Source organism: Portunus trituberculatus, chromosome 41 (genome assembly GCF_017591435.1).
Source record: "Portunus trituberculatus isolate SZX2019 chromosome 41, ASM1759143v1, whole genome shotgun sequence".
Classification (NCBI taxonomy): Eukaryota; Metazoa; Arthropoda; class Malacostraca; order Decapoda; family Portunidae; genus Portunus; species Portunus trituberculatus.
The window spans coordinates 1,947,400-1,963,874 of NC_059295.1; the positions used below are offsets into that span (position 1 = coordinate 1,947,400).

General features: G+C 40.0%; 1 protein-coding gene across 1 annotated transcript in view; it reads right to left on the reverse strand.

The window, feature by feature from the left end:
- Window positions 1–10,055, reverse strand: part of LOC123517172 (T-complex protein 1 subunit delta-like) — a 97,583-nt gene extending 87,528 nt beyond the window's left edge. Inside the window, exons 1-2 of the mRNA XM_045277162.1 lie at window positions 9,777–10,055; window positions 7,897–8,109 (exon numbers count right to left, since the gene is read on the reverse strand). Coding sequence (XP_045133097.1) covers window positions 7,897–8,109; window positions 9,777–9,885 — 322 coding nt within the window. The 5' untranslated portion in view covers window positions 9,886–10,055. The remainder of the gene's footprint in view (window positions 1–7,896; window positions 8,110–9,776) is intronic.
- Window positions 10,056–16,475: the final 6,420 nt, after the last annotated feature.

The window sequence follows — 16,475 nt, forward strand, 5'->3', positions numbered from 1 at the left end:
ATGTTTAATTCCTTTAATCTATCTCTATACTCCAGGCACTTTAATGCTGGTATCATCCTAGTTGCTCTTCTCTGAACTGCTTCTAACATGTTGATATCCTGCCTATAGTGGGGTGACCAGGCCTGTATGCAATACTCTAAATGGGGCCTAACATAGGAATTATATAAGCTACGCACCACTTCCTTACTTTTATAACTAACATTTCTATTTATAAAACCCAGGATCCTATTTGCCCTATTTCTTGCTTCTAAACATTGCTTTGAAAATTTCATAGTCCTGTCTATCACTACTCCTAAATCCTTTCCTTCCTCTACTGCCTCTAGCCAACATCCCTCCATCTCATAGTTAAAGTTTGTGTTGTCTTTACCTAAATGCATAACCTGACACTTTTTAGAATTAAACTCCATCTGCCACCTGTCTGCCCATGCTATCAGCCTGTCCAGGTCTCGTTGTATTCTGTAATTGTCCTTTTCACCCTGTACTGCACATGCTATCTTAGTATCATCTGCAAACTTTGATACTAATTCCTATATCTAAATCGTTAATGTACACCAAGAAAAGAAGAGGTCCTAGCACTGATCCTTGGGGTACCCCACTAACCACTTCCTTCCACTCAGACATTGCCCCATTTAATACTACTCTCTGTTTCCTATCAGAAAGCCATTCACTAATCCAATCAACTAACCTACCCGCTATCCCATGTAGTCTCAATTTGTACACTAGCCTCCTATGCGGTACCTTATCAAACGCCTTGCTAAAATCTAGATATATAACATCTATGCTATTTCCATCATCTAACTCCTTGGTAATATATTCTAAGATATCGAGCAAATTTGTAAGACAGGACCTCCCTGATCTAAAGCCATGTTGGGTATCTCTAATTAATCTATTCTCATTTAAATGCTCCCAAATACTACCCTTAATGATTTTCTCTAGTATCTTACATACTATACTAGTTAAACTGATCGGTCTATAATTATTCGCATCATCCTTCCTACCTTTTTTAAATATTGGAGTAACATTAGCTAACTTCCAGTCCTGAGGTATCTCAGCAAACCTAAGTGATCTTTCAAAGATTAACTTAAGTGCTTCAGAAATACTGTCTACACCCTCCCTAAGTACTCTGGCATGTAGCTCATCAGGACCACTAGCTTTCCTATCGTCTAGTTCAAGAATAAATTTCCTAATAATTCCTGGTTTTATATCAATATTTTCTAAAGCTCTTAAACTACTCGTCGCACTGTTTGTAACAGGATTTCCTATTCTTTCCTAGTAAATACTGAAGAAAATTGTTCATTCAATAATTCTACTATGTCTTCATTTTGATCCACTACTACACCATCTTTTCTGAGTGGTCCAATCCTATCCTTATTTCTTTTATCACTGACCTTGTAATAACTATATAATTTTTGGGATCTTTACTCCCAGCTCTAGCTAGTTTTATCTCTGCCTGCCTTTTACTTTTTTTTATAACCTTACTCAAATCATCTCTGACCTGTCTGTACCTAATCAAATCTACATCTTCCCCACTTTTCTGCAACTCTCTGTATGCCCTCTTCTTCTCTCTGATCTGGCTACCTATCTCATGAGTCCACCATAATGGCTTCCTGTTTCTCTGCCTTATATCTTTGTAAGGGATACACTGCATCACTATACCCTTTACTACAACCTTAAAATATCCCACATCTCCTGTGCAGTTTTATTTCCAAAACTATCTTCCCAGTTTACCTCTCCTAATAACTGACGTAACCTACCATAATTGCCTTTCTGATAGTTTGGGACTCTAGTCTTATTCACTATATTATCCCTACTGGAATTAATGATAAATCTAATTATATGATGGTCACTGTTTGCTAAAGTCTCTCCTACCTCAACTTCCTTTAAACAATGCTCAATATTTGTTAGTACTATGTCTAAAACCTTCCTCCCCCTAGTAGGTTTATCTACCATCTGCACTAAATAGTTATCCTGAAAACTTTCCATAAACTTATTTTCACTAGCATCTCCTACCATCCTCTCCCAGTTTACTGACTTAAGATTAAAATCCCTAAGATAATTGTCTGACTAGTACACCCCTATTTATCTCATCTACCATAAGGTTGTCTACATCTGCTGACTGGTTAGGTGGTCTATAAAAGCTCCTACTCTAATAACCTTACTTTTGTTTACTCTAACATCCAGCCATAAGGACTCTACTCTGTTATCTACCTTAATACCATTAACCTGACTGGAAATGAAGGATTTTTTACATAAATAACTACTCCTCCACCTATCCTACCAATTCTCTGGTGTAAATACATAATGTATCCATCTACTTCATATTCTTTCCTATTTTCCTAAACTTTTCCTCATTTACCCATGCCTCTGTGACACATACAACATCTAAGTCCTCCTCAACTATATAACTAGATAACTCATCCTTCTTGTTCCTAAGACTCCTGGCATTTACATAAAACATTTAAGTCCTGCTACCTTCCTAGATGCTGTCTCCTTATTTGGAATCCTAATCTTATTCTCTCCTATTTGCACCTGGAAATCTTTCCTAATCTTTTCACTATCTCTGTTTATCCTATCTAATTTATGTCTAGCACCTTTCTTCTGGAATGCATTTGCTACCTCACCCCCTACACTCCATCCCAACTCCCCTCCAGACATCCACTCAGCACATCCACACCCTTCCTACTCAGATGCACACCATCCCTAGCATACAAATCCTTTCGCCCATAGAACCTATCCCATACATCCACAAAGCTGACACCCACATCCTTACACATCCCTTTTACCCGATCATTCACACCAATGGCTCTAGACAACCATTCCTGCTAACATACACACGAGGCAAGATTCCTGACACTACACACCTCCTACCACTCTCCCTTATCTTGCCTAACATTTCCGAAATCTTGCCACTAACTCCTCCGACCCACCTGCTCTGACATCGTTCCCACCTACGTGCAAAACTACTACACCCTCCCTCTCCATTCCCCCAACCCTCTTCTGCACCTCCTCACTCACTGCCTTCACACCTGCACCAGGCATACACACGTTCGTCCTCCTATCCCTGTGTTTCCCACAGAAAGTGCTATCTAAATACCTAACCTGAGAGTCACCCACCACACACACCTGAGGTGTGCTAGGCACAACCCTCCTCCTCCTCTCCTCTACCCCCTTCTTTCTCCTTTCACTCTCCACAACCACTTCATTCACTCCACTCTCACTCTCACTCTCCCCCTCCCCCTCCAACAAACCGAACCTATTTTCACACTAAAGCTTTGGCTTTCCTCTCCCCTCACTGACCATCCTGGTGAACTAGCCTTCAACTTTGCTATCCTCCATGACCTAGAGCAATTGGTGCAACACCCTACTCGTATCCCTGACTGTCCTAAAGACACGCCAAACATTCTTGATTTCTTCCTTATCTCTGCTTATGCTTATGCTGCATCCAACATTCTTGATCCTTTCCTCACCTTTAATCCTTCTGCTTATGCTATCACCCTTTCATCTTTGTTGGGCTTCTCCAATCACAATCTCATTTCTGTATGTTGTCCTATTTCTCCAAACATTCCTCAGGATCCCCCAAAGCAGAGGTACCTCTGCCGTTTTGCCTCTGTAAGTTGGGGGGACCTGAGGAGGTATTATGCTGATTTTCCATATAATGATTACTGTTTCTGTGTCAGAGACCCATCTCCGTGTGCTGAATGCATAACAGAGGTGATAGTGTCTGGCATAGAGGCGTAAATTCCTCATTTTTTCTCTCAACCTAAACCTTCTAAACCTTGGTTTAACACAGCCTGTTCTTGTTCTATACATGATAGAGAGGTTGCCCACAAAAGGTACTTGAGCCTTCCATCTCCTGAATTTCACGCACTTTATATTTTTGCCTGGAATCATGCCAAGTCTTTTCTTAACTAGCCAAACACTCCTTCATAAACAGAAAATGTAAAAATCTTTCAAACTCAAACTCCCCTCAAGATTTATGGCATCTAGCCAAAAGCATCTACAATAACGTCCCTTTCATCTTTTCCTCCTTTATTTCATCCTGATAGCACCACTGCCATCTCTTGTCTCTAAAACTGAACTCTACTCTCAAACCTTTGCTAACAACTCCACTTTGAATGATTCTGGACTTGTCCCTCCCTCTCCTCCTCTCTCTATTTTATGTTTTCAAAAATTTTTCGTAATGATGTTTTCCATGCCCTCGCTGGCCTAAACCCTCAGGAGGCTTATGGACCTGATGGGGTCCCTCCTATTGTACTCATAAACTGTGCTTACATGCTTGCACATTGCCTGGCCAAACCTTTTCAACTTTGTCTATCGACTTATACCTTTCCTTTTTGGTAGAAGTTTGCCTACATTCGGCATGATCCTAAGAAGGGTGAGTTCTAATCCCTCAAGCTACCATCCTATAGCTTTAATCTCTTAATTGGCTAAAGTTTTTTAATCTATCCTGAATAGGAAGATTCTTAAAGATGTCACTTCACAATCTTCTATCTGATTGCCAGTATGGCTTTGCATGAAGGTCGCTCTACTGGTGATCTTCTGGCTTACCTTACTCGAGTCTTGGTCATCCTCTTTTATAGATTTTGGTGATACTTTTGCTATCACATTAGACATATCAAAAACTTTTGATAGAGTTTGGCATAAAGTTTGATTTCCAAACTGCCCTCCTACGGTTTCTATCCTTCTCTCTGCGACTTTAAGTTTCCTTTCCAACCGTTCTATTACTGCTGTGGTAGACGGCCACTGCTGTTCTCCTAAATCTATTAATAGTGGTGTTCCTCAGGGTTCTGTCCTGTCACCCACTCTCTTTCAATTATTCATTAATGATCTTAACCAAACTTCTTGTCTTATCCTCCCTACGCTGATGATACCATCCTACATCTTTCCACTTCCTTTCAGAGACGACCAACCCTTCAGGAAGTCAACAGATCATGCAGGGATGCCACAGAACACCTGACTTCTGATCTTTCTACGATTTCCGTTTGGAGCAGAGAAAATCTAGTTTTCAATGCCTCAAAAATTCAATTCCTCCATCTATCAACTCAACACAACCTTCTAGACAATTATTCTCTCCTCTTCAAAGACACTCAATTGTCTCCCTCTTCCACACTAAATATCCTCGGTCTTCCCTTTACTCATAATCTTCACTGGAAACTTCGTATCTCATCTCTTGCTAAAACAGCTTCTATGAAGTTAGGTGTTCTGAGGCGTCTCTGCCAGTTTTTCTCACCCCTCCAACTAACTGTATGCCTTATCCACCCCTGTATGGAGTACTCTTTGCATGTTTGGAGGGGTTCCCCTCACATAGTTTTATTATTATTAGATGGGGTGGAATCAAAGGCTTTTCATCTCAACTCCCCTCCTCTGACTGACTGTCTTCAGTCTCTTTCTCACTTCCAAAATGTTGCATCTATTTCTATTTTTTATTGCTATTTTCATGCTACTGTTCTACTGATCTTGCTAACTTCATGCCTTCCCTCCTCCTGTGGCCTCAATGCACAAGGCTTTCTTCTTCCTCTCATCCCTATTCTATCCAACTCTCTTAACACAAGAGTTAACCAGTGCTTTCAATCATTCATACCATTCTCTGGTAAACTCTGGAACTCCCTACCTGCCTCTGTATTTGTCTTCCTATGACTTGACTTCTTTTAAGAGGGAGGTATTTGTTCCCTAATTTTGGCTAACCCTCTACTTATCTTCAAGTCGGCCTTTTTTTTTTTTTTTTTTTTTTTTTTTTTTTTTTTTTGCCCTTGGCTGACCCTCTCTCTCTTACATAAAAAAAAAAATCAGAATATTATTTTTTTTGTTATCAATCAATCTAATAACAAGGGAGCAAACTAATAAAGAATTTTAAAGATCTATTATTTTTCTAGATTTAACACATGCTCTACATATAGTCTACATGAGACAATCTTGTCACAACTTCATTCAATGTTGCATGTTGTACTGCTTTTTCCCTTTTCATTTTAAAATGTACATATGCTGCATCAGTAGCTCCTGCACTTAAACTGCCCTGCCACGTGGTATGCAACATGACTTGTCATTGCTTATGATTTTGTAGCATTGTTTAGTTTTTATTTTTATTTTCTAGTGTATTTATATTATAAACAGGAGGGAGACTGTGTATCTTGTGGTAGGCTGTGAGGTCAGCAGTCACAGGCAGTGTTTTGCCGGACATCTTGGAAGATAGACATGTAGCACTCTGCAGCTAATTGTTTTTTTGATTTTCCACATTCCCTGCACTTTAGAACATTGAAAGTCATGGGGTGTCAATCAAAGATGAAGACCAACCAGAGAAAAAGGATGAAAAAGCTGAATGAGAGGATAAGGGATGAAGAAGAGGGCAAAGATCTCAGTCTTTCGGCGTAGCAACATCTGCCATCACCCACTCATGACCTGACCCCAGTCACACACGTGTCCTCTCCACCACCACCACCACTTCAGCTTGTTCCCTCAACCTCACAGCTGTCAGCTTCACCATCACAAGCAACAACCGAGTCACAAGAAACAACAAAGATGGATACATGTTTTCATCTTTTGAAAAGCAGGATTTCTCCTCCTTGTGAAGATGAAAAATTCATTATTTTTCAGTCACAACTTGAAAGTCTGGTATCAAGAACACGTACCAAATGCTGGGGAACCAAGACAATGGAGGCAACAAATAACAGCTTTGAGTCTTTGACACCTACATCACTGTCACGTGTTCCACATTCAGTGACTGACACGCCAGTAACACCACGTCACTTGGTAGATGATGCTGGGAAGGAAAGAAGCTGAACAGCAAGCTTGTATATGAACTACAAGCTTGTATATGAGGTAATAGATGACCTTGGCTGTGCAGGATTTAAGAGAATTGCCCAAGGACTAAGCATGTAGCCAACAAACATTGTGACATGCACTGCTCACATCTCAAAACTAAAGTTACTGATATTTCAAGTGCAATATCTCTATTAGTTTTTAAGTAATTTTAGATATAAAGGTATCAATGGAAAGAGGAAACAGGACATTTTTTTTTTTTTCATGAAACATTTTGAAAAAACTATAGGTATGTCTCTGGAAAATTTTAAAAGGTAAAAAAAGGTAGTGTTTGTCATCGATATCTAATTTTTTTTTTTATATATGAATTACGATAATCAAAATGTTTTATGATGGAAAAAAAGCTACATACCTCAACAGCATGTACACTTATTTTCATAGTAGTAGGTTGAAAAAACATTCGAGAAATAGCAAAATATGCTGATGCTATTTATTACCATTTTCAGAGCGTATTATATTTTTTTTCTCTGAAACTAATTATCGTATTTCAATAATACTTGGGATTCTTGTAATTGAGGTACTAATACATAAACACAACAAATTTCATGAGAATCTGACAAAAATAAATACACCTCTAGGTAAAAACCGTCGTCTCCCCTTAATCATATAAAGGTAGAGGAAATCATACGACCAAAGAGTGAAGATGGATGTGCATAGTCGCAGCAGATGAAGAGGAAGACCAAAACAGGGACAGATAAACTGTGTAAGGGAGGACTTACGAACATTATTAAACAAGATTAACCCCACACATAAGTGGGAAACAATATTGAGAAAAAGAAGGGCAGTGATTGAAAACAAAGCCAGATGGTAGAAAATCTGAAAGACTCAAAAACAAGAGAGAGCACTTAATTTAGTAGGTTTCTCCATACAGTCATATCACAATCAATTTCATTTCTGGCAAAAATGTGCATGAACCATTGCACAATTTGTAAATTATTAACAAATAGAGATGAAGTGTATAATTTCTTGTAATTTTCCCAAAAACAACAATATAATAATAATAATAATAATAATAATAATAATAATAAGTCTTACAAGACTGACTACAATTTGTAGAATGTCATCCATCCACTACTTTACCTGCCAGGATGACAACACTGGTAGTGCCATCACCCGCTTCAGCATCCTGAGCCTGAGACAGCTCCACCAGCATCTTGGCAGCAGGGTGCAACACCTTCATCTGTTTCAGGATGGTGGCTCCATCATTGGTGATGGTAACCTCTCCTTTTCCATCTTGAATCATCTTATCCATGCCCCTTGGGCCCAGCGATGTCTTGATGGCATCAGCGACAGCTGTATAATGACAGATATGCCTTCACCCACACACTTCTATCACAAGTTATTCATAAAAGATACATCCAATGAAAGGAGAAGGAAAAATATATAAAGGAAGCATTACTCAGAGGTAGTACAAATATCTGAACTCTGGAAAAATTGCTAAATACAAGAGGTTTTAGAAATCGAGAGAGAGAGAGAGAGAGAGAGAGAGAGAGAGAGAGAGAGAGAGAGAGAGAGAGAGAGAAATTTGTATTAATATGAACTACCAGCTAAAACCAACTTTTCCTACACACTGGACAGGTTCACTATCCCTTCAAATCTTTTATACCTGCTGTGATAGTACTTGAAATAATCTTGTATGCTTTCACAAATTATATATAGCTTTAATGCTACCATTACTGTTGCACAAAATCTTTCCATTATTGGAAACAAACCAAGTTATCCTGATACTCAATTAATTGGCATATAATAAACACTTATAAATAAATAGATAAATACAAGGTAATATTCTGGTTTCTGCCCATACTCCCTCCTCCACCACCCAACAAGCTTAGGGACAAGTGGGAATGCTGGGTTTCAGGTGGGGAACATGAAATGCATATTTTTTTTATTTTTTGTGTAACTGGGGGTGGGGGGAATGGAAATAATAAACTCTAGGGAAGGTTCACTGCAACTTCCATAAATTCACTAATTTGTAGATCCCATAAATTTGGGAGAATTTCAGCAAGGACACTAACCTAACTTAACCTAAACCTAACATAACCTAATACAAACCTAACCTAACCTAACCTAATGTAAACTTATCCTAACCTAACTTAATGTAAACCTACAGTAACTGAAACCTAACCTTACATAATGTAAACTTAAGGAAACTTGTAGTGAAGATTCCGTAGACTTTTTAAGGGGATTTCCCTCCCCCCCCCCCATTATGCAAAAAAATACGCATTTCCGACACACCCCATGTTCCCCACCCGAAACCCCACATTCCCACATGTCCCCAAGCTTGTTGGAGGCGGTAGGGGGCCAGTATGGGCATAAACTAGAATTATACCAATAGAATAACAAAGTGAGCAGCTAAGAGTCAGTCCACCTGACACTACTTGACATGTTAAAGTAGACACCTTCCCAAATTGCTTTACTCAATCATTTATCTATTTCATTTTATTATTTGCTTCCTGACAGCATTGTGAGTGAGTATGAGGCGGTACAGCACGCATCATGCCAGCGGTGTGCCATGAGTCACCGCAAACCCCAGCCCACGCCCCTTGCACAAACCCGGCACCACTGTACACACACACACACGGGAAACACTTAAACCAAAAACTAACAGATACGTCAAATGAAGACCACCAATACGAATCAAACAATGACTTGACAACTCCAAGGAACCGTGAAGAATTGTTAACGAGTTAGCAACCAGACCATCTCCCTCCTTGTGGTGTGCAGGCCGGCCATCACCTACCGTGAGCCTTCTCCTGCAAGTCACACCATCACATCACAGCCTCTTCAATAGGTCATATGTAAAGCCTAAAATTGGAATTGGCAGGGAATCACTCAGACGTGAGGAGAGGGACACTTCATGTCTCACTTGTCCCCTAAACTTACAATCAAGTACAGCATACAATACTCAGATTTGAGGCGACAGATTATTTAAGGTAAATATTGCTTTAAATCTGGCTTACCTTTGGCGGCGACGATATTACTGCTCCTGATTTGTGCTGGCTTCTCCTTATCTTTAAATTCAGATTTGCTGGGCCCAGTTTTAAGAGCAGGAATCGCCTTGGTCGCCATTTCGATAATTTGCTGAAGCGGCTTTCAGATTATGACGTAAAAACTTCGTAGGTATTGAGGATGAGCAGATAAAATTAGATTATTAGCCAGATGACGACAACTCCAGCACCGCCTCGATCCACCGCCGCGCCTCAGCCCTCACCTGCTGCCTGCTGTTTGTCTTCCCGCATGTAATGCGAACTATCGTACCCCCTCTACAAACTTTCGTACATTTGAAATGTGTTGAATCAAAGTTACTAATGATATTGTCCAAATATCATTTTCACAATATATATATATATATATATATATATATATATATATATATATATATATATATATATATATATATATATATATATATATATATATATATATATATATATATATATATATATATAACTTTCTTTCCATCTGCATAAAATCACTTAAAATTGGTTATAATATGTCACTACGGTAGGTAGGTAGATACAATAGTAGGTAGAGAAACCAATGTAAGTCATATAATTCTCTTTACAGACATTCTGATCCTAAAACCATTTTTATCCCCACCTCTAACATACCTGAAATATAATATCACATTACAGTAAGACTAAGTACACAAGCCATAGGCAGCTTGCGACCTTAATGATTTTTTCCCTACTATCTACGATATGCAGTTATCAACTGGTTTTACTGTTTTTCATACCCATCAAACTTAATAATTTCAAGAAGGCATTTCGAATGGCTTTATACACAGTCATACACCGGCAAAGAAGTAGTCGGTAGTATAAGATTCCCTGCGATTTTTGTATTATCGTACATCTCGGCTGTGTTGACGTTCGAGAAGGTACCACCATGCCGGAGAGCAGCCATTGGCAAACAAAGCATTTTATATATTTATTTACACATTTGTTGATATACTTTAGGTGTGAAATTATGAACGTTTTTCTTCGAGGCAAAAGGAATCTTATTTGAAGTAGATAGATATGCAGATGAACACAAATACTCTCTCTCTCTCTCTCTCTCTCTCTCTCTCTCTCTCTCTCCATTTAGGGTAAAAATAATCTATATTTTCCTCCACGTTGCATAACTGTCATTTTTCTGATATTTCACATTTAAATATCCTGTTTGAGACTGCATAAATTCATGTTCCTGTTCTCTGTATACTTTTAACTTAAACCATTTTATTTATTTATTTTTATGTAAGCGAGGAAAATTACCTAAAAGCAAAACAAAACGAAAAAAAAAAAGGCTCACGTAATTGCCAGTCCTGATTGATTGATTGATACATTTATTGTTGAATTAATAAATAAATACAACAAAGGAGGATGGACCGAGCCACCCACCCCCTGGGCAAAGACTTAAGTTTAAATTATCAAAAATATATACATAGACAGTATACATAACAAGAATACAAGTATTTCAATAAATAAATACAGATATTGCACACCTTATTGCATAAACACCCTAGTCTGGGAGCAAACTGGGGATATTCCCTGAGTATATCCCTGAGAGTGGTTGAGTCTAGAAGATGCTCAATGAGGCTATAAAAGTCATGTTAACCTTGTGGACTAAATTTAGCAATGAGAGGACATTCCATGATATAGTAACGCAGAGTGTGTCCCCTTGGTGCAGCACACAGCACACAGCACACACCAGAAGCACTGATCGATTTCCCAAAATTATTTATAGCCTAATCTGACCCTCACTGCCACCCTGTGGTGTGATACAGTGTCTCTCATAGGAGTAAGCACAACTGGGAGACACGTGCATAGTGAAGACTAGTGCCACTGTCCCTATGGCAACAAAGCTCCAACTGATCACTAATGCTACTATGTACAAAGTCCTAAATGCTACTCTTAACATAACCCAGAGTGTGCTCAGTGCCAGGGTCCACTGTGTCATCTTGGAGGGTACACTGAGCAAGGCGGTCTGCTTTTTCATTTAGCGGGTACCCACATGAGAGGGTATCTAGGTGAAATTGACCGTGGCGCCAGCACCTACTAGGGCATGGATAAGATCAAGACACTTATTAACTAGATCACAGTCTATGGGGAAGGTGGATTGAAGGACATACAGTGCAGCCTGACTGTCAATAAAGAAATAAACATTCTTATGGAGAGGCACCACAATATGCATTGCACAGTGCAACATACAGTTCTGCTCTAGTGGAAGACGTGTGCAGAGAGCCGCCTGGAAACCTAGGTGTCAGAGTAGTGATTGGCAGAGTAGTTGCGTCCTTTGTAGGCCCAACAGAGTTATAACACTGGCCTATGGTACACGGAACGAGGAACATTCACTTCAGGGGTGGGATTCACTAACGCTCCCTACTTTAGCATTACGTACGAAAAAAAGTTGAAAAATCCATAAGAACTTCCTTTAAAGCGATTTACTATAGTTTTCTTAAAGACACCAGCAGTGTCACCTATGGCAGGAAGAGTGCCGCCCATGACCTTGTTGCTATGCGTCTCAGGCTAGGTTACAGGTAATATTGGGAAGTCAGTGGGGCTGCTGCTGTGCCCTGTAAGCTGTGTCACAGTCCTGCAGGGCACACACTTGCCCACTATGTCATGGAGTGTCCTTGCCTGGTGCATTTCCGCCCACAGGGGAACTGGGACATGCCACCAATGATAAGCTGGTTCTTCAACAATGACATCATCCCTGCCATCCTTAAGGATTTCCCACTTTTTGCTCCACCTTTGTAAATAATGTAAATATACTTAAGGTTATTTACTTTTGTACTGCAATACATTAGTTTTCTATGAACATTTATTTGGGGGAAGGGTGGCAGGCTCCTTCCATCTCCTTTGTTGTACTTTTTTTTTTTCAACGGTCCCTTATTGATTATGCTGCCCCTGTTTTAATACAGTTTAGTGCCACTCAACTCCGTCCCCTGGAGCTTGTACAGAATGAAGCCATGCGGATAATCTTGGGATGCCCCAGGACTGCACGGATTGAAGTCCTCAGAGCTGAACTGCACCTGCCGAGTATTATGTGTAGGGTACAGGAAATTACTTGTCGCACAATTAGTCGGATGCTATGCACGGGCTCTGACTCTCTAAAGGGATCACTGACCCCCCTGTATCATGATCCTCGCACTCCTACAACACCATACCTCAGGAAGATCTTGGGAGTACTGACAAGTGTAGGTGTAGTCGAGGCTTGTATTAACGTTGTTATGTCACCGCTGCAACCCGCCTGGAACCCTCACCGTGTCAGTGTTGATATTCACTCACTGCATCAGCCCAAGAGGGACTAGCTCCCTCATGTGCTGCAAGACATGTTCATGACTAAATTGTCCAAGTACCCACATGTTGAGGCTATTCATGTTTATTGTGATGGGTCAGTCAATGGCAGCAGGTCTGGATGTGGGCTGTTCATCCGTGACTATATCTCTGCCAGTCTCTACACTGACACTGAGGTTTCCAGGCGGCTCCCTACACCCATGTCTTCCACTAGAGCAGAACTGTATGCTGTTCTGGAGGCGCTCCACATTGTGGCGCCTCTCCATAAGAATGTATATTTCTTTATTGACAGTCAGGCTGCATTGTACGTCCTTCAATCCACCTCCCCCATGGACTGTGACCTAGTTAATAAGTGTCTTGATCTCATCCCCCCCTAGAAGGTCCTGGTGCCACGGTCCATTTTATCTGGATACCCTCTCATGTGGGTATCCCGCTAAATGAAAAAGCAGACCGCCTTGCTCAGTGTGCCCTCCAAGATGACACAGTGGACCCTGGCACTGAGTACACTCTGGGTTATGTTAAGAGTAGCATTAAGGACTTTGTACAAAGTAGCATTAGTGATCAGTTGGAGCTTTGTTGCAATAGGGGCAATAGCACTAGTCTTCACTATGCACGTGTCTCCCCGAGCTGTGCTTACACCTACGGAAGATATACTGCATCACATGACAGGGTGGCAATGAGGCTCAGATTAGGCTACAAATACTTTTGGGAAGTCAGTGCTTCTCCTGGTGTGTGCTGTGTGCTGCACCAAGGGGACACACTCTGCGTCACTATATCATGGAGTGTCTTCTCATTGCTAAATTTAGGCCACAAGGTCAGCATGACTTGTACAGCCTCATTGACCATCTCCTAGACTCTGCCACCCTCAAGGAAATACTCAGGGAATATCCTCAGTTTGCTCCCAGACTGTAGAATGCCTTAGGCAATAAGGTGTGCAATATGTGTATTTATTTATTGAAAAAAACTTGTATTCTTGCTGTGTATACTGTCCAGAGAATATTTTTGTGATACTTTAACCTTAAGTCCTTTCCCAGGGGGTGGGTGGCTAGGCCCATCCTCCTCCTTTGTTGTAATTATTTATTAATTCAACAATAAATGTATCAATCAATCAATCAATCAAGTCAAATCAAGGTCGCCATCTTGGGTACCTTTTTTTCAGCGGAGTTTCACATCTCTGGCGGTAGTCTCCGCTAGATGGCATTAGTACATGGTTGATATTTTTCCTTCAGATAATAATATGGCTCAATATGGCTTACTGGTTGATAGTTTTCTTTCATCGTCACTCCTAAGTCCTTTTCCTTTTTTACTTTCTCCAGTTCTACTCCATCTCCCATCTTATAGATTCCCACAGGTCGTCTGTCACTCTTTCCCATTTTCATGACACGGCTTTTGTTCACATTTAATTCCATTTCCCACTTCTTACTCCATTCCCAGATCTTATTTAGGTCTTCTTGCAGTATTTCACAATCCTCCTTTTGCTTTATAACTCTGCACAGTTTCGTATCGTCCGCAAACAGATTTATGTAGCTGTTCACTCCTTCTGGCATGTCGTTAATATAAATGAGGAAAAGTATTGGTGCCAATACTGACCCCTGTGGCACTCCGCTTTCTACTGCTCTCCACTTGGACTTCATATCTTTAACTACCGTTCTTATTGCTCTCCCTCTCAAATAATGTTCTATCCATCTCAATGTGCTTCCTTTTAAGCCTCCCTTCTCCTCTAACTTCCACAGTAATCTTGCATGTGGCACTTTGTCAAACGCCTTTTTTAAATCCAAATAAATACAGTCAACCCATCCCTCTCTCTCTTGTACTTTAGCAACTATTCTAGAATAGAAACTCAATAAATTAGTTACACAAGACCGTCTTTTTCTAAAACCAAATTGGCTATTTGATATTAATTTGTTGTCTTCAAGGAATTCGATCCATTGTTTCTTTATTATTCTTTCACACATCTTGCATATTACACTAGTTAGTGATACCGGTCTATAATTCAAAGGTTCTTCCTTCCTTCCGCTCTTATATATGGGAACCACCTCAGCTCTTTTGTATTCTACTGGTACTGTTCCATTTTCTATTGAGCATTTTATGATGTTTTATATAGGACTTGCTAGTTCTTCCCTACATTCTTTCAGTATTCTGCCCGAGTCTTCATCTGGTCCCATTGCCTTCTCTTCATCCAGTTCCTTCATTAACTCTTTTATTTCAAGCTTGGTTACTTTAATCTCTTTCATATAGATTGTCTCTCTATTACTCTGTGGCCTCTCAAATTTGGATTCCTTAGTAAAGACCTACTGGATTTTTTTTATTTAATAGTTCTGCCATACTTTTTGGGTCTTCCACCATCCCGTTCTCTCCTTTTAACCTTTCTATTGTTTCTTTTTTACTAATTTTTTCATTTATGAATCTATAGAACAATTTTGGTTGCTCCTTACATTTTTCGACAATGTCTTTTTCGAAGTTCTTTTCCTCTTCCTTCCTCACCTTAACATGTTCATTTATCGCTGCTTTGAAGTGTGTGTGTGTGTGTGTGTGTGTGTGTGTGTAATACACCACGGTCGTCTGCTGGCCACTCAGCCCGTCTTCCCCATTACGGAGCGAGCTCAGAGCTCATAGACCGATCTTCGGGTAGGACTGAGACCACAGCACACTCCACACACCGGGAAAGCGATGCCACAACCCCTCGAGTTACATCCCGTACCTATTTACTGCTAGGTGAACAGGGGCTACACATTAAGAGGCTTGCCCATTTACCTCGCCGCGCCGAGATGTGTGTGTGTGTTTCACTGTTTGATCTACTGCAGTCTCTGACGAGACAGCCAGACGTTACCCTACGGAACGAGCTCAGAGCTCATTATTTCCGATCTTCGGATAGGCCTGAGACAGTGTGGCATGAAGAAGTGTCCCACCATGACGAGACGGGAAGTAAAGACCCTGCCAGACGCACGAATCATTTGCTCCACGGAGCGACGTGGACGCTTTAGTTGCGCCCAACACCAACACCAAAAACGCAAACACCAACACCAACACCACCATTACCAACACCAACACCAACAACAATAACAATAATGATGATAATGATAATAATAATAATAATGATAATAATAATAATAATAATAATAATAATAATGGTAAATATAATAATAATAATAATAATAATGATAAAAATGATAATGATAATAATAATGATAATAATAATAATAGCTGTAGTAGTAGTAGTAGTAGTAGTAGTAGTAGTAACGATAGATAATAAAGAACATAGCAGCAACACCAAGGTGAGCAATACTGATGATAACATTTAAAAGAATCAGCAATAATAAACCCTTTATCATTATCATTCATGCTAATATCAATTCTACTTACCTAACTCTTAATAACATTTCC